At 49.6% G+C, this 19,619-nt stretch overlaps 1 protein-coding gene and 1 long non-coding RNA gene across 5 annotated transcripts in view; one reads left to right on the forward strand and one right to left on the reverse strand.

Moving 5' to 3' along the window:
- Positions 1–74: 74 nt before the first annotated feature.
- On the reverse strand, positions 75–4,569 carry LOC128339592 (uncharacterized). Its single transcript, XR_008313109.1, has 3 exons — positions 4,424–4,569; positions 3,894–4,094; positions 75–347 (listed from the first exon to the last, which is right to left on the reverse strand). It is a non-coding gene; the product is annotated as an uncharacterized LOC128339592 (long non-coding RNA).
- A 146-nt stretch (positions 4,570–4,715) lies between these two features.
- NEMF (nuclear export mediator factor) overlaps positions 4,716–19,619 on the forward strand; it is a 30,526-nt gene continuing 15,622 nt past the window's right edge. For 3 of the 4 annotated variants that reach the window (XM_053283914.1, XM_053283915.1, XM_053283916.1), the window contains exons 1-15: positions 4,716–4,904; positions 6,432–6,500; positions 7,332–7,434; positions 8,238–8,363; positions 9,475–9,623; positions 10,941–11,008; positions 11,389–11,472; positions 11,761–11,834; positions 12,971–13,041; positions 13,130–13,205; positions 13,701–13,763; positions 14,329–14,406; positions 14,631–14,839; positions 17,981–18,211; positions 19,246–19,309. In XM_053283914.1, the coding sequence (XP_053139889.1) occupies positions 4,846–4,904; positions 6,432–6,500; positions 7,332–7,434; positions 8,238–8,363; positions 9,475–9,623; positions 10,941–11,008; positions 11,389–11,472; positions 11,761–11,834; positions 12,971–13,041; positions 13,130–13,205; positions 13,701–13,763; positions 14,329–14,406; positions 14,631–14,839; positions 17,981–18,211; positions 19,246–19,309 (1,524 nt within the window). In that variant the 5' untranslated portion in view covers positions 4,716–4,845. Of the gene's footprint in view, positions 4,905–6,431; positions 6,501–7,331; positions 7,435–8,237; positions 8,364–9,474; positions 9,624–10,940; positions 11,009–11,388; positions 11,473–11,760; positions 11,835–12,031; positions 12,366–12,970; positions 13,042–13,129; positions 13,206–13,700; positions 13,764–14,328; positions 14,407–14,630; positions 14,840–17,980; positions 18,212–19,245; positions 19,310–19,619 lie in introns of those variants that run through there. The other variant, XM_053283917.1, reaches the window with a different exon arrangement.

Here is a 19,619-nt window from a genome sequence, read left to right on the forward strand (position 1 = left end):
GTGATTGGGCGAGAACTCTCCGCGGCAAGCCAACCACGGCTCGGCTCGCTCCGCCTCCCTCCAGGGTGGCTGTGTTTTGAAGTTGGCTTCTTGGAAGGCCATTGCGGAGTCGCTCCGGATTAAAGACAAGAAAAACAGAAAACGTTATTATTAAAGCGTTATTAAAAACAGCAGGACATGTTAATTGTATTAAGCCATCCCCCGTGATTAATCAAGCAGCACCTGCGCAACGCACCTCACTGTGCGGCCCATCTGTAAAATGGGGTTGCCAACCTTTTCGAACCAGCCGTGCTCCTCCGTCTGTAGCAGCAGTGTGATCTGCAGGCTTATCTCCAGGTCAAGTGTTTCTGGTGGGGTGGAAATCAAGTAGGGTTCCTTAGCTGTTCAGTACTTCTTAACGAGGAGAATTTAGATGGTGGAGATGCCTGCAGCAGTGGCAATGGCTTCACCAGTTGCATTTCAACCTGCCCGCTGTAGGCGGGTGAGGACAGGCTCTGTGGGAAATGGGGCCTTCAGCCAAAGGAGGATCCCCTGCTTTGCATTGCTAAGGTCCGAGGTTTAGTCCCTGGCACCAGGTATCTCCAGACTGGGCTAGGAAATGCCCCTGTCTGCTGCTGCCTGTCAAAGCAGGCAATGATGAGCCAGATTACGGACCAAGAATCTGACTCAGCAGAAGGCAGCTTTACAAATAGAGTTAGATTTTCTTGGAGAGCTTTCAACAATCTTTGTTCATAGAAATGAGATGACAAAATTAGATACTGAAAATACCACCGCTACTGCAGCCAAGGCTTCTTAGTAAGGCTAAACTTGTAATATCACATCGTACCATTCAATACTGATCATATTATTTAAAACATGGTATCACTTTTACAGCAGAGGTAGGATCAGATTACCCATAACCCCCTGAAACATCCCTTTCTCATACATTTTTATATTCTCTTGCAGTTTTATTTCTGTAGCCATCAACGTTTGGGGACTCCTATTATCCGCTTGGGGTAGGTAGTTAGCCTGCTGGCTCACTGTTAATTGTTAAGGACCCTGACTGGAGGAGGACCAAGAAATGTCGGAGCATCATATACCTCCTGCCTCATGGCACAGACTCAACAGAAGGTATAGGGTCACCTGGTTTGCGTGCCTCCCCAGCAGTGTTCCCTCAAACTGAGATGCCCAGATGTAGTTGACTACAAGTCCCAGAATCCCCAGCTGCAATGGCTTTTGCTTGGGGATTCTGGGATTTGTAGTCAATAATGTCTGGGAATCCCTGTTAGAGGGAACACTGCTCCCCAGCAAAGTGAGTGAAGCCAGTGTGGAAAAGGCAGGTGAGCTGATAGATGATGAAGACTGAAGGAAGGGTTTGGTGTTGTTTTTTGGAGAGCCTGCAATGGGGCAGCCAGCACAGAGAGATGCTGCATCTCAGGATTCAGGATTTGGCCTCTCTGATCATGTCATCTGCTGCTGACTTCCAGGAATGTGCTGCTATCTTCCCAACCTCATCCAATGCTGTATATTTGTCTAAATAAACCAGATATGGCAACGGCACCGTCAGTCTGCAGTGACTCTCCTTCCTGGGGAAACCAGAACTGACGGTGCCCTGCAAGTCCCTGGAACATCCTGGAGAAGTGAGGTGACCAGAAGCCACATAACCACCATGTGGTCCTCCTATGGCCTTCAGACCACTGGGCCATCTAGCTGCCTGGCAATGGCTTTCCAGAGTTGCAAGCCCAGCTCTCCCTCTCCTGACTCTGCTGCAGCCTGGATCTGGGGTGGAATTTACCACCTTATGCATGCAGAAGGTTGCACAATCACTTGTGGTTTTAGTGGATTTATTATCTTCTCTAATACTGAAAGCTCATATATTAATGTTGCCATTATTTTGCCCACAATCTTTTTTTTATCCTCTGTGCTTTCTTTTCCTTCCCCCCCAATATCTTCTGCTCAGTCCCTGAACTTTAGTTAAGTCATTACTGGAAGGCAGAGCGGGGAATAATGCAGAGAATTAGCATTATTTGTGGACTCTGTCATGGTGGAATTTTAGGAGGACATAGAATTTCTTCTGATTTGTAAAGCGTTCTCTTATTCAGCCAGCTGCCTTGCTTTTCTATTTAAATTTTGCCATTGATACTGCTGGCAGCTGAGCACACAACCCTCTCTTCATTTTTCTTTGATTTTGCCCGTGGCTGTGAATGCCATTAGAAGTTAATGAAATGAATGTGTGTTGAGAGCTTAAATATTCTTAAGACTCTGGCATGGTGGAATTGTGTGGTGTGGATTCCATATTTAAGCTGTCAGTTCACAACTGGCACAGAACATGCAGGCATTGCTTAAATGATTGGACCGTACACCCCATGGTGGCATTAAACAGGGAATCCAACTAAGACCAGAGACATGCAAAACTGCCTTATTCTGAGTCAGTCTCTCTAGCCTCTTTTGGAAGTGACCATGGTTTACTTTTCATTTCATTTTGAAGCACATTCAAATATTCTTGGCACTCTCCCCCTTAGTCTCAAGTTCACTAACATCAGCATTTCAGCCAAGTTCAGGGTAGGTTAGGATTTCTGAGTCTGGGCATTTGCAAACCATCCATGAAGCCAAAAACGGACATTTAAATAACTGAAGTTGGGATTTGTCTGATGAAGGTTCCCTCCCCACACACCCCAGTCAGGCACAATAGGAATTCTGCGATTTAAGAAGAACTTTCACTCATCTTTGCTATAGTTTTAAGTTTCTTATTTCCACAGGAAGAATGAATGCAGGATTTTCCACTTGTGTTAGCTGCCGCTGTCCTGACAAAAAATGTTTATATCTAATATTGCACATCCATATTTTCTCCCCACAAATAGGATTTTGAATCTTTGTTTAAAAATGAGGGGTTTTTTTTACAATTCCTGCTGCAATTGGGATTGCCAGTCAGGGCTACTACTGAATGTGCTGCAGGTAAAAAGGGGAGGTGCTTCCTGCAGAATCTCCCCACCATCTGTGACAGTCCATCTGTGTGTGTGTGTGTTTAATAAATAATTAGCACCAAGTGCTAGGAAAAGCATTGTTCTTTAATTTGACCAATGTATGTTCCCTTGCTCAATTAGCATTTCCCTCTGTATCTCCTTCCAAAATCTTCCTTACACTTGATTAATGTGCAGATTAAGAATCCATGCACGATCTAGCAAATGACAAAGGAAGTGCTGTCCCCATACAAACAGACTGAGGATAATTATAAAGACACACAAACAAATGTGCTTCCCGCAGACGACAACATGACTTGCGTGTTGGCCATTGGGCACTGCTTGCACATGAACATCTGTTGCTTTTTTGCACTGAGTCAAACCACTAGTCCAATAGCTTGTGATTGTGAGCCTTCTGGGGACAGGGAGCAATTTTATTTATCTATTTATATCTATGTAAACCACAGCAGGGAAATGCTTGGCTAACAAGCAGAAGGTTGCCAGTTTGAATCCCCACTAGTACTATATCGGGCAGCAGCGATATAGGAAGATGCTGAAAGGCATCATCTCATACTGTGAGGGAGGAGGCAATGGTAAACCCCTCCTGTATTCTACCAAAGACAACCACAGGGCTCTGTGGGCACCAGAAATTGACTTGATGGCACACTTTACCTTTGGGAACTTTTTGTTGAAAGTGGTATATAAATATCCATCCTATAAATATTGGTTGTATAGCTGAAGACGCCCTTCTCTGACTGGCAGCAACTCCTCAGGGTTTCAGGCAAGAGGCTTCCCCGTTCTCAGCCCTGCTACTGAAGAGCCTCATTAAGCAGAAACACCAGGGATTCCGCCTTGAATCTTCATCATCGTGCAAGGCATGTGCTCTTAGACAGTCATGCCAGCTTTAATTATGCAAATGTATTTGCTTCTTCTCCCTTAATACTAAATCCCTACCTGCTGCTGGTATCTATAAAACACTCCAGAATAAGTAATACTCATTAGTTTGGTTAAATGGTTGCTGCAGAAGCCCAGGAGGCAGGTGGGTCCGATGTTCCCTGTCCAAAGGAGAGGCTGGCAGGCTAGACTGCAGGAGCTGCTCATTCTGGTCGTCCTTCTCTGCACCGCTTCCACCTCTACAAGAAGGAACAGCTTGTCCTGCGGGGCGGGGTGTGCATCAAAAGAGGCACAGTTGCTTTTCATTCTGGGAGCTCCGTTTGCTCCCCATTTTCTCCCATCCGGCCTTGCCCCAGGATTAATGAGAACTGCGCTGCCTGCAGGCTGGCCATTCGTCAGGTAGAGCTGGGCAGGCTGTCTCTCTTCCCCCGTCTCTCATGCCGCCCCAGCCTGAATAAGATCCGCGCTGTCAGTCTGCAGGCTGGCCACTCGTCAGGTAGAGCGGCGCGGTTAACCACGCAGCTCTACCTGGCGAATGGCCAGCCTGCAGCAGGCAGCGCGAGACGGGAGAGAGAGACTGCATACAATACCTTTCAGCCCCAAATAGCTGGGATTATGACAGCGGGTGGGGGGGGGCACGACGATCAGTTCATCCTAGCCCACGTGCACCGGGCGTGCCCACCCCCCGCCCCCGAGATCCCCCCCCGCGGACTCCCTCCATCCCGCGGCCCTCGCCGTTCCCAGAGCCTCCGGCAGAGGCCCCGCCCCCGGGCAGCGTGGCCCCGCCCCCACGGGCTCCTGAGTTCTTTCCCGAGGGTCAGAGGAGAAATTTTGGCCTGACTGCCTTGCCGTAGCGCCTAGGTCGAGCGCGCATGCGTATGGGCCACTCCTCCGCTCCTGTCAGGGTCCCGGAAGGCAGCGGAAGTGGTGGAGGGAAGAGCGGAGGAGGCCCACCAGACCAGACCCGACCCCCGGAGGCCGGCGCTGCCCGCCCAGCCGCCTCCCTCTCGCCATGAAGTCCCGCTTCAGCACGGTCGACATCCGAGCGGTGATCGCGGAACTCCGCCACAGGTGCGGAGGCGGCGGGCGGGCAGCCACGCCCCTCTCCTCCCATGGCCACGCCCCTCCTGGTCTGGGGCGGGGCCTGACCTCTCGCCCCGCCTCCTGCTCGTGCTGCAGCCCGCCCTGCCCCTTTCCTCCGGGCAGTGGGAGGGCAGCGCCTGCCAGTCTCAGGGGGCGGGGGCCCCTCCCTCCCTCCCTCCACCTGGGGGCTGGCGCTGGAGTGGAGCCCAGGGCCCCAGGGAGCTGCCCTGCCGACCCCCACCCGCCAGGCAGGCCCTTGGGCCATCCAGCATAGGGCTGGTCCTCCTGCAGATGGTGGCCTACAATGCCCATCATCCCTGGCTATTGGTCACTGTGGCTGGGGATGATAGGAGCTGTAGTCCCATGACAGCTGCCAGGCTACCCTGGCTTAGGGTGGGGGAGAGAGGGGAGTTCTTCTTTGGGGTGTGGGACGGGGAAAGGAGACTTCCTCAGGATGCACACCCCTACTCCACAAGTTCCATGGAGTCAGTCCCTTTTAAAAAAAAACTTTACATTTTGTATCCTGTTCTTCACAACAACCCTGTGAAGTAGGTTAGGCTGAGAGAGAAGTGACTGGCTCAGAGTCACCCAGCAAGTATCATGGCTTGGGGGGGATTTGAACTCGGGTCTCCCCAGTCCTAGTCCAGCACTCTCACCACTACACCACGCTGGCTGGATGGTCCTTGGACCATCCCCAGCACAGCATCCCTCCAGTGGCTGTTGCTGGTGTCTATCCTGTGTTTCTCTTTTAGATGGTGAGCCCTTTGGGGACAGGGAGCTATTTTGTTTATTCTTATTTATCTATGTAAACCGCTTTGGGAACTTTTGTTGAAAGCGGTATGTAAACATTTGCCATGTTTGTAGCTCAGGATTGTCTATGCTGACCGGCAGTGGCTCTCCAGGCTTTCAGGCAGGAGTGTGTCCTAGCCCTACTTGGAGGTGCTGCCAGAGATGGAATCTGGGGCCTCCTGCATGCCAAGCAGGACCTCTGCCCCTCCCCTCAGGGGAATATCTCACAGGGCTCCCATGGAGTCTCCCAAGCAAGACCTACCGTGCTTAGCAGAGGGGACAATTCATGCTCATTGCTACAAGACCAGCTGTCTTCCCTGAGTGTCTCTGTGTCTTTTGTAGGATCTCTTCTCCTTCGCCTTGCTTTGCACCCATTGTGTAAAACTAGTGCCAAAACCAGGGTGGGGTAGTGGTCCGCATTGGACTAGGACCTGGGTGGCCTGGGCTCAGATCCCTGCCTGCTGGGTGACTGTGGGCCCATTGCACACACTCCACCTAGCCCACCTCACCTCGGCGCTGGGGAAAGAGTGACACACTCCTTGTACACTGCTCTGACATCCTTGGAGGAAAGGACCTGCAAACGTGCATTGGAAGCAGCAAAGGATACGTTCTGGCTGCTGTGTTCTGGAGTTGTGAGATCTGTTGTGTTTTGTTCTAGTTTTCTGGTATAGATGATAAAGCATGTTCACAAAATGTGTCTTTCCTCTTTTTCTTTTACATGGGAAGCTTGTTGGGAATGAGAGTAAACAATGTTTATGACGTGGATAATAAGACGTACCTCATCCGTCTCCAGAAGTAAGTGCTAAATCTTCCTTGAAAAGTCTCTCAGGATGGGATGGATGTTGAGCCTTTTTGACTTTACAGTCGTCTTGCTCTTCTACATAATTAAATTGTCAGTTTAAAAAGTGGAACACTATGATAAAAATCCAAGTATTATGTATGAATATGTTAATATAATAGTAAAAAACGTATGGTTTGAAAAACTGTCCAACTATGCAAAATATAATAAATCGATAAAAATATATCTATATGTCTGCATAAAACGAATACAAAATGATCATTGAGATAGTATCTGTGTCCAACTGGAAGGTCCAATAGTTCATTTCACAGTTGCCGATGAAATGGGAGAAGTAGAGATGAATGTTCCCAGGATCCTGTTTTAATTAGAAGGTGGAGTCTCATGTCATAATTTTGCCAACATCTGTTCAGTCTTGTGTTGTTGCCAGACCCCTTTTGACAATCCCAAGCCTTCTTCAGAGGCAATTGTCTGCTATTAGTTTCCACCCAGCATAAGGATTGAGCTGTTGTTGGCTTCTCCTTTGGTAGAGCCAAAGTTCTGCAGCCCTGTCTGAGGAGAAGCCAAATATTTCTGCTCCACAATCTCATCTCAGGTCCCACCCCCAGCCTCTCCTCACTGCAAACAGGATCAAACAGATCATGGCGGGCACGGATTGTATTTGTTTACATTTGGCAGGTAATTTAGCAAAATTTTAAAATTGGAGCTGGCAATTCCCAGGAAGGCTAGTATGCTATGTGCACAAAAGACAGAGATTTGCTCTAGGACAGGAAGGAACAAAGTGTGTACAGAGGTCTGGATTTCCCCCCAACTCCTCTTCTTGTGACTAGGCCAGACTGCAAGGCGACACTTCTCCTCGAATCTGGCATTAGGATCCACACGACCGAATACGAGTGGCCCAAAAACATGATGCCATCTGGCTTTGCAATGAAGGTAAGCTCATCTTTTTTCACGTGCTGAAGATGTCCAGTAAGCTGGTTGGCACTGTGCTGTCATTTCGTCTCGGGGGCTACCTCAGCCAGCAGCTTTTCTTTTCCAAACACGAGTCCAGCCACCTCGCCTCCTTGCCCCGTCATATGAGGAGCGCCCAACTCCTGCAAGCTGTGAAGGGGGTGCACAGAAAAGAGGCTGCTGACAACCTCCCCTCCTCGCCCCGTGCTCCTTTCGCAGCCTGTAAGGGTTAGATGAGAAGCCCCAGTCAGGCTCTGAGCGGGGTGGAGGGTGGGAAGAAGGGCTGTCAGCAGCCTCCCTTTCTCATCGCCCACTGCCTTCAAGCCGGAAGGTGTATCGGGGGCGGTGGGGCTGGGGACATTTAGTGCCTCGCCTCCGGGATCCCGAGACTTTGGGCCTGGAGTCCAAGACCTCCGAAGGGCTCAGGACCTGGGGAAGGTGTGGGAAGAGCTCCCCGTTGCCAAGAAGGCGGCTCTGCCCCTCCCCAGGGTTCTCCATCTTGCTTTGTGCACAGACCCTTTTCTCTCCACCTCTCCTCCTGCCTTCTGTGCTGGGGCTGCAGAAAAATTCCAAATGATCCAAAAAGCTTGATGGCTGCTTTTTTGATCCTGCATCTGTTTCTCATGAGTCAAAAGGAGCCCAGATGAAATGAGAGCTGGCCCACCCACCCACGGACATCATTCGTACGTCCGTTTGTGAGTGGCAGAGCTGTCCCTGCTGCTCTTTAAAACGTATGTGGCTCAGCAGGACTTTCTTGGACGTATCTGTGCTCTCCCCACTGACAGTGTCGTAAACATTTAAAAACCCGGAGGCTTGTGAGCGTGAAGCAGCTTGGTGGTGACAGAATTGTAGATTTCCAGTTTGGGAGTGACGAAGCAGCCTACCACCTGATCCTCGAGCTCTATGACAGGGTAAGTGATAGAACGAGAAATGGGCGAGGCTGGTCTACCTCCCCTGTACGCGCACTTCCTCCTGCCTCTCCCGATGTATGTTTGCAGGGCGAAGGGGTCGGGATGAGCTTGTTTTTCTATGTCTCTTCAGACAGTGATTCATCTTAATGTGGCTTCTTAACAGGAAGAGCATGGTTTCACAATGGAATCAATGACTGCTGTGGGATTAGGACTTGGAGGAGCTTTAGTTTAGTTTAGAAGTGGGGTTTTAAATTCATTCAGGGGCGTAACTATAATAGGGCAAGGGGAGACAATTGTCTGGGGCCCATTGCCTTGGGGGGGCCCCCAGAGGCAAGTCACATGACTGACTCCCCCAGCCGCGCACCCGCCCGGGCTTCCTTCAGTTGTATATCCTCTGAAATTGATGTGAGTGTTAAGACCTGGAGCTACCAGAACAGCAGGTCTTTCTCTAGTACCATTAAATGACTTGCATCGTCCACAATTTACAAAATTGTAAATTGAGCTGAGCTTCAGTGGGGTGGGGGGCTGAGCTGAGCTTCAGTGGGGTGGGGGGCCCATTTTAAAATCTTGTCTCTGGGCCCACTCCAACCTTGCTACGCCCCTGAATTCATTAGTGTAAATTCTCACACCAGGGGTCTGTGTCTTCCTCACTGGAGGTCTTCAGGCAGAGGCTGGACAGCCACCTGTTGGGGTTCCTGTAGTTCTGAAGTGCCTGCATTGAGCAGGAGGTAGGACTAGATGGCCCCAAGCCCCCCTCTAGGGCTCATGAAGATGGTTCTTGGGCTTCTAAGAGGAGGCAGAGAGAGAAGGGGGTTTCTGGTCTTGTGTCTTCCCTGGATCCTGAGCCTTCCTGCGTTTCCTGCCAGCCTTTGCCCTTGTTCATGAGGGCTGTGTTCTCTCATGTATCCAGGGCAGCTTTCTCCTCCCAATGATTTGATTTCTCCTGGAACACTTTGGGGCTTCCAGAAGCGCCCCCCCCTGCACCCCATCTGTGTGTGTCTGGCCATTGGCCTGAGTTGGGGAGGAGTCAGAGGGCTGAAATGTGTGTTTTGAGAGCATGAGTGTTTCCAGGTTTGCACAGCAGTAACAAAGCATCTGGGTGTTGTTGCAGGGCAATATCGTTCTTACTGATCACGAATACCTGATTCTCAATATCCTGAGGTTTCGTACAGACGAAGCAGACGATGTCAAGTTTGCAGTGCGGGAACACTACCCGGTTGCTCATGCCAAAGGAGCAGTGCCCTTGCCCAGCGTGGAAAGGTACCTCGTGGCACGTACTGGGGCTGCAGCAGAAGCCAGCCGCCTGGGCTGAGTGCCAAGGAGAACTGCTCCTAGTCTTGGAGGCAGCGGTGCAGCGTCATCATTGCCAGGGTCCACTGGCTGACTCATTGCGCAGCCCTGTGAATGTTCCCCCCCAGTCACCGCAGTGGGAGTTGCTGGGCTGCTTGTGCAACCACCCATCTTCAATAGCATCAGGGCTGCCTTGCGTGTGCGCAGCAGCCCCATGGTGGTCTGCATCACCCAGACGCTGCTACGCATCATGTCAGCCACTGTTTGGGTTTCACCAGGCTCCCTAGTTTAAACTGGTTTTTCGTAGCACTTCAATCTGTACCCCAGAAAAACTGGTCCTGGCCCCAGAAGCAGGAGCAGCACTGTTGTGAGAAAGGTGTATCGCTGTCACGGGTGCCTATTGGGTAGTGCCCAGAGCACATAAGAACAGCCCTGCTGGACCAGGCCCAAGGAAGCCCATCTAGTCCAGCATCCTGTTTCGCACAGTGGCCCACCAGATGCTTCTGAGAAGCCCTCAGGCAGGAGTTCAGGGCACGCCCTCTCTCCTGCTGTTACTGCTCCGCAGCCTTTGAGGCTGGAGGTAGACTTTTGGAGCCATCTCTAAAGCCCCCTTTAAAATGATGGTTTTCTTAAAAGGCCGCACGTTTATCCACATGAGCAGACAGAGAGCCCTTTATAGAGGTGTCGGGGTTGGGACCCAAACACCGCCAGTGCAGGGCTCTGGGTTTTCAGCCCAGGCGTGACATTGACTAGCCCGGGAGCCCTGGTCAGTTTCATCCCAGCGTTGCCTTGTGTTGCTTTAGGAAAGCAGCTTCATTTAGGAGACGTGGCTTGGGGAGAGCAGCTCCGTGGGTCTGTTGTAGGAGAAGCAGGAATTCTTGCAGGCATGGTGGCCGAGAAGCTGCTTCTTCAGGCCCGTGGTGTGGAAGGGCTTCCGCTCACTCCTTCGTTCTGCCTGCACAGTTCATCAGGCGGTCAAGGCCAGGACCCCAGTAACAGTCACAAGAAGTTTATAATTCCCGTATTTGACACAATCCTGTTGTATGGCTTAGAACAGCAACTTCTTCTAAGAAGTTATCGTAAGGAAGGCACTCCTGTCCCTTTGCACAGATGGCCCTCTCTATGCAACCCAGGGCTAGGTACATGGTTTCCATCATCTGCCCCAAGCTTTAAACACTTGGCATGATGGGTGGGTTCCCTGAACTTTCCTTTAAAATGCTTTTGAACATTTTTGTCATTTTTTCTTTTGTGGTGACCGTCCTCCTCACCCCTGCCCCCCACCAATAGGCTGATGGAAATCATTACCAGGGCACCTAAAGGAGATCAGATAAAGAGAGTACTAAACCCCCACCTTCGTAAGTGCCATTAATGTTCATTTATTGTTAATTAATTTTAATGTATTTCCATATTTGTAAGCTGCTTTGAACATAATGAAAACTGAAATATAAATATTTTAAATACATTTGATTGCAGAATGAATTAAGAGAGATGTCTGTAGCAAAAATAGAAATTGAATGTAATTCAATATCTGAAAATTATGTCTTTGGGATGTTCAAGAGCTTAGACTTTGACATAAATACCTTTATGGTCAAAGAGGCAGGTTTCTTTGTGCCCATCCAGAATTGGCCTTGCAGGAGCTGAAATTCTCAGAAACAAATTTAATCTTTTAAATCCAGGCCTCCATCTGCTGGCTTATCTGCCTTGTAAATATTTCTTCTTCTTCTTCTAAATATAGCATACGGAGCCACACTTATTGAACACTGCCTTATAGAAACAGGATTTTCAGGAAATGCCAAAATAGAGCAGATAGAAATCAAAGGTAGGTCCCAAACATCTTGAATATAAAATTCATAGCCCATAGTTATGGCATGAGTAGTATTCAAAGACATGCTTCCATTTCTTAATAAAAGCTCATTGCTTGATCTTCGTTGCATGCAGTATAACTTACTTTTATATCCTGGGCTGGTTTAACTCCAGTTCTCCTTGCATGACACAAGGCAACTCAACCATATCTAGAATGCCAAAGACAGACTGCGTTACAGCAAGACCTGATCATCTCAAAATGATCAACTTAAAAATAAAATAACCTCTCCCCCTCTTTTTTTAGATGTTGAAAGGATTCTTGCCGCTTTACAAAAAGCAGAAGAATATATGGAGCTAACAGACAACTTTAACGGCAAGGTAGCTCCTTGTTGGTGACGGATGTGCTGGCTGCTGCATCTGTTGTCCACCCCATGATCCCAAAGAGGAGCTTTCAAACATGGTCCCAGAGAGTCTAATGGAGGCGGTCTGGAATTGCGATAGACGAGGCGAAAGTATCGTGCGAGGCAGGGAGGGAGGTGAGCCAGGAGCGGCTCACGAGAAACGCTTGTGGCTTGACCTTCAACACCTCAGTTTTTAAAAGAACTATCCCACCTTTCTCCCAGGATTCAAGGCAGCGTACAATAAACAATGAAATAAATATATCAGTAATAAAAAGTACATATAAGAGGCCAGGAAATTAGAGGCAAAACATTTGAGAGACTGCAGAAAACCACCATAAAATCATAGGAACAAGAGTAAAAGTCCCGCCTAAACAGCTGGAAATTTGTGAGGTGAAAGAACGTAAAAAAGGACAAAGCCAGTCAAATCTCCCCTGGGAGAAAATACCATACGATGGGAGCCACCACTGAGAAGCCCCTGCCAGATGAGCCCTTCATGGAGGCAGTCCAGGCAGGTGGTATTTTCTAGACGCTCTTCTGGGCCGGGCTTGCAGCATCCTTTCCTGTCTCGGTCAGACTTTCCCTTGGTGGTCCGTGCCCTCACTACTGTACATCTAATCTGGATTACTATAATGTGCTTCATGTTGGACTGTGCTTGAAGCCTGCTCAGAAACTTCAGGGGATGCAGAATGTCGCTGCAAGGGCTTTGGCAGGGATGAGGCCTTCAGAACCGTTTTACGGCTGCTCTGATGGAGCTGCGCTGGTTCCCTGTTTGAGTCGTGCCTGGAAACAAGGTTTCGGACTAGGTGGTTACCTGGAGGATAACCGCCAGGTCCATCTAGCTCCGTATCCTCCACCCTGGCTGGCAGCAGCTCTCTAGAGTCTCACAGAGGCCTTTCAAGCCAAGGGGCCCGAGCATTACCCCTGAGCTGCGGCCCTTCACCAGTTCTGTTTCCCTAAGAGGATTGAAGGGCAGCGGCAGCATCAACAGGGCTCAGCCATTGGTCTGGTTTTGCTTCTGTGCTTTCTGCATTTTTCTGCTTTTTTCCTTCCAAGCTAAAAAGGAAACTGTAATGTGCGGTTCTCATGCCTTGTGTTTCCTTTTGTGTTTGGTAGGGCTACATCATCCAGAAGCGGGAGAAAAAGCCGAGTCTGGAGCCCACCAAACCTTCCGAAGAAATCCTCACGTGAGTATTTCCCTGGGGACAGTTTTTCCTATGGGATTGTTTCCTGCCTGTCAGCTGATGTCCCCATGAGAACACCTTTGTCTTGCAGATATGAGGAATTCCACCCTTTCTTGTTTTCCCAACACTCAAAATGCCCATATGAGGAGTTTGAATCTTTCAACAAGGTACGGGGCTGTGCTTGATAGCGGACTGTATCAGTGGGATGTAATTTTTATTGGAATCAGTTTGGGGTGGGAGAGCACAATGAATGACGCTTGAGGAAGAATTCTGCTTCTTGTGTGCACTCGCAATGAGATGAATCGGAAGATGAAATAAGTCTGCATGTCGATCAGAAAGTCTGAGAACAGTGTTTAAAATTTCAGACTCCAAATGGCTGAAGATTTTCTGTGTGGTCCTCTGCGTTTGAGAAGAGCGGAGTTTTGTAGCAGTGCTTGAACTTCAGAGGCAAACATCTCTGGAGGGTGAAGCCTTTGCACAAAAATGCTGAAATGAATTCCAAACTTCTTATTTAGCGTATAATAAAGATGCTAAATAAACTCAAAATTGTGGGCTTGAATGTTGGTTTCCCCCCCACCTCCCAGTTCAGTCTTTGAGAAGGTCTAACCTTCTATAATCCGTTTGTTCCAACTTCTTTTAAAACTTTTTTCCTTTTCTGAAAGGCAGTGGATGAATTTTACTCCAAACTCGAGGGCCAGAAGATAGACTTGAAGGCACTACAGCAGGTACAACAGGCTCCATGCTTATACCCCCAAAGGGCCACTTGCCTGCCGTGGGTGGTGGAAAGGGGGTTGCTTCCACCCCGCTTCCAACAGGGGACACTTGTGTCATGGGCCTGCTGCTTTGTTTGCTAGCAAGACTTGCTCCAGTCCAGCCGCTCTGCTGCGAGGGGGCTCCCCTTCCTTTCCTGAAGTGGAAGGAGTCCCAGTGGCTAAGACGTGGACTCTGCTGCGACTCAGTCCTGGAGCGGGTCTTGGGCGCATCCCCTTGGGGGCTGCAGGGCAGGGCTTCTGCCTGTGTGCTCCCCTCACCTGGCTGTGGCCAAAGGAGAGAACTGCAGCAAGCCGAGCCCCTGAAGCCACCTCCTCTCGCCAGGAGGCCAGAGCAGATCTGGTGCTCCTCCCTGACCCCTATGAAAGCGCCCTCATTTGAGCAACTGGCAGCCCTGCTTTTCCTGGCCTGCTGTCCCCCTGCTGGACGCCATGGTTGTGATGGCATCGCATCAGAATCTCTCTCTCTCCTCCTCTCTCTCCCCCTGCCCCCCTCCCGGTTGAGTTTCCTCCCTAAAAGGAGAAACAAGCCTTGAAAAAGCTGCAGAATGTCCGGCAGGACCACGAGCACCGCCTTGAAGCGCTACATCAGGCTCAGGTAGGATCGTCCTGGATTCTCACCAAGCCAAACGGGGGCGAGAGGATTCCTTCAGAAGCTCAGCGGCTCCAAGGCCAGTTTGGAGCCACTGGCCAGAGTGGTTTCGATGTGGGGATCCCAGTTCAAATCCCTGCCCCCCAACAGTACTGTGTGGCTAAAACACTCTTGGGGGCAGGAGTAAAGCCCGTGAATCAGTGCTGATGGTCTCGCTCGCTCTCTCCAAGGAAACGGACAAGGTGAAAGGTGAACTCGTGGAAATGAACCTCGAGATGGTGGACCGAGCCATCCAGGTGGTCCGGAGTGCCTTAGCCAACCAGATTGACTGGACGGAGATCAGGGCCATTGTCAAAGAAGCCCAGGCCCAGGGGGACCCAGTGGCAAGCGCCATCCAAGAGCTGAAGCTGCAGACAAACCACATCACCATGCTCCTGAAGTAAGTGCGAGGGGGGTGGGCTGCAAAACTCAGCCTGCAGAATATAGTGGTTGGAGGGTTGGACTAGGACCAGGGAGACCCGAGTTCAAATCCCCCTTCACCCATGACTCATCAGGTGACTCTAGGCCAGTCACACCTCTCTCTCTCTCTGCCTAACCTTAGTTTTAATACTTTTAATGTTGGGTTTTAAATGACTTTAATGTTTATATCAGGCTTCCTCAAACTGCGGCCCTCCAGATGTTGCTGAACTACAACTCCCAGCATCCCTAGCCACAATTTATTGTGGCTGGGTATGCTGGGAGTTGTAGTTCAGCAACATCTGGAGGGCCGCAGTTTGAGGAAGCCTGGTTATGTGATTTTAAATGTGAACCGGCCAGAGATGCAAGTTTTGGGCAGTATAGAAATTTGTTAAATAAATAAAATTAAAATAAATAACCTACCTCCCAGGGTTGTTGTGAGGATAAACATAACCATGTACCCCGCACTGGTCTCATTGGAGGAGGAGGAGGTGGTGGTGGTGCAGGATATAAACGCCAAGACTAGGACAGGTTTTGGCGGTGGGACTTCTGGCTGTGAGAGAGCTGATGAAACGGAGCTTCTACCTGCTCAGAAACCTTTGGCCTCTGAAGACCAGATGCTAGAGGCAGATGATGGAGAATATTGGTGGCCACTGTGTCTGGCCCAGCGAGGCTGCTCTGGGGTTCTTTCCTGCCAGTTGTTTTGATGCAGAGTTGCTGAGCCACAGCAGTGGGTGGTTAACTCTGTCTCTGTGGGTGCCCCATGTAAGACCTAGGAAGGGTCATTTTTGTATTAGATAAGTTAGCCATCTTATGCTGGATAGGTGCTTGGCATGAGTCCATATGTTTGACACAAGTTCAGGCCTTGGCATGAGCTCATAGGCAAGAGCTGGTCATATAGGTGAATTCCCGATCTCCCACACTCTGTCCAAATGAGATATCCTTTTCCCGGTTGAATACAAACACTCCCATCTTGGGTTAGTCCCAATCTCCCACATTGTGTCTAAATTAGATATCCCTTTTCCGGTTAAATACACACACACACACACCTCCTCTTTTGTTCACTTTTAGAGAATCCGCCTGTCAACTCAGGCGAACTTCCTCATTTTCACTGAAAAGCAGAGTCTAAAAGTGAGAGTATGCCGACCACAGAGTTCCGCTTGAGGGGTCGCTCGTCCATGTTTATGCCCCTTTCTACTTTTGCCTGCACCTGTCATATTTTCTGGCCAATGACATTAAATGTCAAAGGTACAGAAAATTGAATTATAGGTCGATTGGTCAAGACCCCTTTTGGCCAATTATTATCAGGGAAATGTGGAAAAATTGATGTGTGGGTAGATCTGTAGAAAGGTACAATAAGCCCCCATGCTGGAACTCAGATATATCGGGGAGCTCGGAGGAGAGCTGGGACACATCACACAGGAGGAGGAAGGAAGGAAGAAAAGGGGAAGCAGGGGGGTTTTGGTGAGGCCCAGGGGAATTGGGACCGCAAAAAGGGAGAGGCTTTTGACAACCTTTTAAAGTTGTTAGCTTAAACTGCTTGATTGCTTTTGTAAGAGAGAGGAGTATTTTGCTGTGTGATTTGCCTGAAATCTGGTGAGAAATAAAGCCTTTTGATTAATTTTTACCCCTTCATTCTCCGTGTGTTTTCTTGGATCTTGAGAGTCTTGACAGCCAAGACCATGGAAAAGAACCCACAGTTCTTGTTAATGTGAGGATTCTGGGATCCCCATCTATTCCTAGACTGTAAAGGAATTTTGGGCATCTCGAATCTTACACCCAGACACCCACTGAAGGCTCCCCTCTCTAGGTGCTGAGCTGGCGACTCCTTCATATGTGCAGGCATTTCAGTGTGTGCTTTGGAACGGAGTCCAGGGAGGTGGCTTTGCTGGACATGGTTGAATTTGTGGCTGCTGTTTTTCCACTTCTTCTTGGTTCTTGCTTTTTATTTATTTTATTTATTTATTTTATTGAATTTGTATACCGCTTGATATAGAAACTTCTAGGCGATGTACAAATTAAAACATAATATACAATATAGAACATTTAAAATTCATAAAACAGATAAAAATCACAATAGATTAAAACACATTAAAAATTAAATTTCAGTTAAAAGCCTGGGAGAACAGGTACGTCTTCAGGGTCCTCCTGAAAACAAGCAGAGAAGGAGATGCTCTTATTTCAGCAGGGAGTGCATTCCAAAGCACTGGGGCAGCCACAGAGAAGGCTCAGTCCTGAACTGCGACCAAACGAATACGACAAATATTTATATGCCGCTTCTCAACAAAAGTTCCCAAAGCAGTTTACAGATGATGACTCAAATGAGTTGGCGGCAACTGTAATCGGACCTTTCCAGGTGACCTTAATAGGCGACAGGGTTCACGACAGAGAAGGCGCGCTCTCAAGTACCCTGGACCCAAGCTGTTAAGGGCTTCATGGGTCATTTATTTATTTATTTATTTATTTATTTATTTGATTTATATACCTTCCAAAAATGGCTAAGGGTGGTTTTTTATAACAGGACGGTAATAACCAGCACTTTGTATTTCGTTTGGAAACATATCAGCAACCAGTGCAGTTCTTTTAACACTGGCGTTATGTGGTCCCTTCATGTTGTTTCAGAGATCAATCTGGCTTCTGCATTCTGTACCAATTGTAGTTCCCAAATTATGTACAAAGGCAGCCCCACAGAGAGTGCATTACAGTAGTCAAGCCTAGAAGTTACATTTTATGCTGTGTTGTTGCAAAATTATTAATCGTATGGCTCCTGGCAGTTGTATTCTGAAGGGCATCCTAGAAATTATCTAAATAAATGAAACTTGGGTGGTTCTTGGGTACCAAATCACTCATATCGCTGAATTCAGCCTTTCCAGACACAGAACTTGACACAGAATGTTTAATTCTAGTGGTGATTTGTTTTAGAGTTTACATAACCATGTTCCTACTCAACAGAATTAATGGTGGGGGGGGGCGGATACCTTTGTTGGACTCAAGGTTAAGTTAAATGAGAAATCCTGATCAGAATTGTTCAAATGGCCATCTTAAACTTGGACGTGTCCAGGTGTTTTTAAAAGAGAGAATCCTGGTCCCAGACTTCTAAAGATCTATTATTTTGTTATCCTAGAAATCCTTATGTGTGCTCAGAGGAGGAGGAGGAGGAGGAGGAGGAGGAGGAGGAGGAGGAGGAGGAGGAGGAGGAGGAGGGAGATGCTGAACTGGAGGCGGCAGAAGAGCCAAAGGTGGGGAGGAAGAAGAAGAAGAAGAAGAAAGCCAAGCAGCTGCAGCTGCCTCAGAAGAACAAGCCCTTGCTGGTGGACGTGGACCTCAGCTTGTCTGCTTATGCCAACGCCAAAAGGTAGGACGTCTGAGTGGGGGTGGTGGGGATGATGCCTGCGCTGTCCAGGTCTCGGGGAAGGAGTTCCTGCAGCTGAGGTGGTTTTAATCTGGTTCCTCTTCTGCGTTCCACTTTCAGTCCTGTCCAGGGCACAGAGTCACCGTGGGCTGCCTCCTCGTCCCTCCTTTCCACAGCAGGCCCCCACCCCAGCTGCTGCTCCCCCCCCCCCCCACCAGCCTTCACCTTCCTTCAGGGTGGACGCGGCTGCAGTGGGGGCCGGGGAGCAGGAGTGGCCCTGCAGCACTCCAGCCAGCCTCCCCCCTCCCCGGGATCTGCCTTCACGTGTCTATCCCTTCTCAGACGAAGCGTCTCGACCCAGGGGCAGGTCCGTGCCATCCCCTGGCTGCCCACGCTCCCCCCTTGGCTTCTTCTTGGCTTTGCTAAAGTCGAAGTTCTGTGGGGCTTGCTTAGGTTACGCCAGGAAGGAGTCCTGGATCCTGGAGCTACTGTCTTGGTTTGTGGCTTGGTTCCACTTATTTCTCAAACCTTGGCCTTGCTTTTCTGTACAGTAATATAACCAAAGCTGCTTACAGCATGTACAGTACTTCAAATAAAAACATCCAGTGGGAATCCGGGAACACAGTCTTGCTTCGGACTCTTGAAAGGCTTGTTGAGGGAAAGCAGCCTCTTCCCTGCCCGTCTCGAGGCTCGCCTCTTTGGCGGGAGGCCCTTCCGCTGCAAGCCTTGCTCCCTCCGGCAGGCGCCTGCTGTGGGGCCTCCAGAGTGTGGGGCACTCCGGAGTGTGGGGCAGCTGTCCCTTGGGAGGCAGCCCAGGGACAGCTGCACTTGGCGGGAGGCCCAGAGGCACCTCCAGAACTGGACAGAGATGGGCTGTGAAGGCCCTGCCCTGAGGGCTGCCGTTCCAGGCTCTCCTTTGGCCTGAGCTGCACCCTCCCGTCTCCCAAGCCATCTGGTGCTGGGCCGCTTTAGCTGGGGAAATGCATCCTCTTGGAAGGGGTGGGGTTGCAGTCCTGAGGTGGCGATGTCTCTTCCAGGTATTATGACCACAAGAGGCACGCGGCCAGAAAAACCCAAAAAACGGTGGAAGCAGCCGAGAAGGTATGGTGGCTTCTTTGGTCTCTTCGAAACGTGTGGCCTTCAGCATGGCTTTCCTCTGCCTGGTGCATTCCCAGCAGAGCTAAGCAGCCGCCTGCAACCTGGGAAGCTGCGTGACCCGGACGCTTGCTCCAGCTCGCTCAGCCTGCCTGGCTCTGTCTTCCAAGCAGGGGTCTTCCTCCGCCCTCTCTGGAGATGCCCAGGGATTGAGCCTGGGCCCTTCTGCTGAGCTACAGGCCTTGTCTGCAGAGCGTTGTGCAACTCCTGCAGATCTCCTCAAGGCTTTTTTAAAAACTAAAAGAAACTCCACTGA

Source organism: Hemicordylus capensis, chromosome 1 (genome assembly GCF_027244095.1).
Source record: "Hemicordylus capensis ecotype Gifberg chromosome 1, rHemCap1.1.pri, whole genome shotgun sequence".
In the NCBI taxonomy this organism is placed as follows: Eukaryota; Metazoa; Chordata; class Lepidosauria; order Squamata; family Cordylidae; genus Hemicordylus; species Hemicordylus capensis.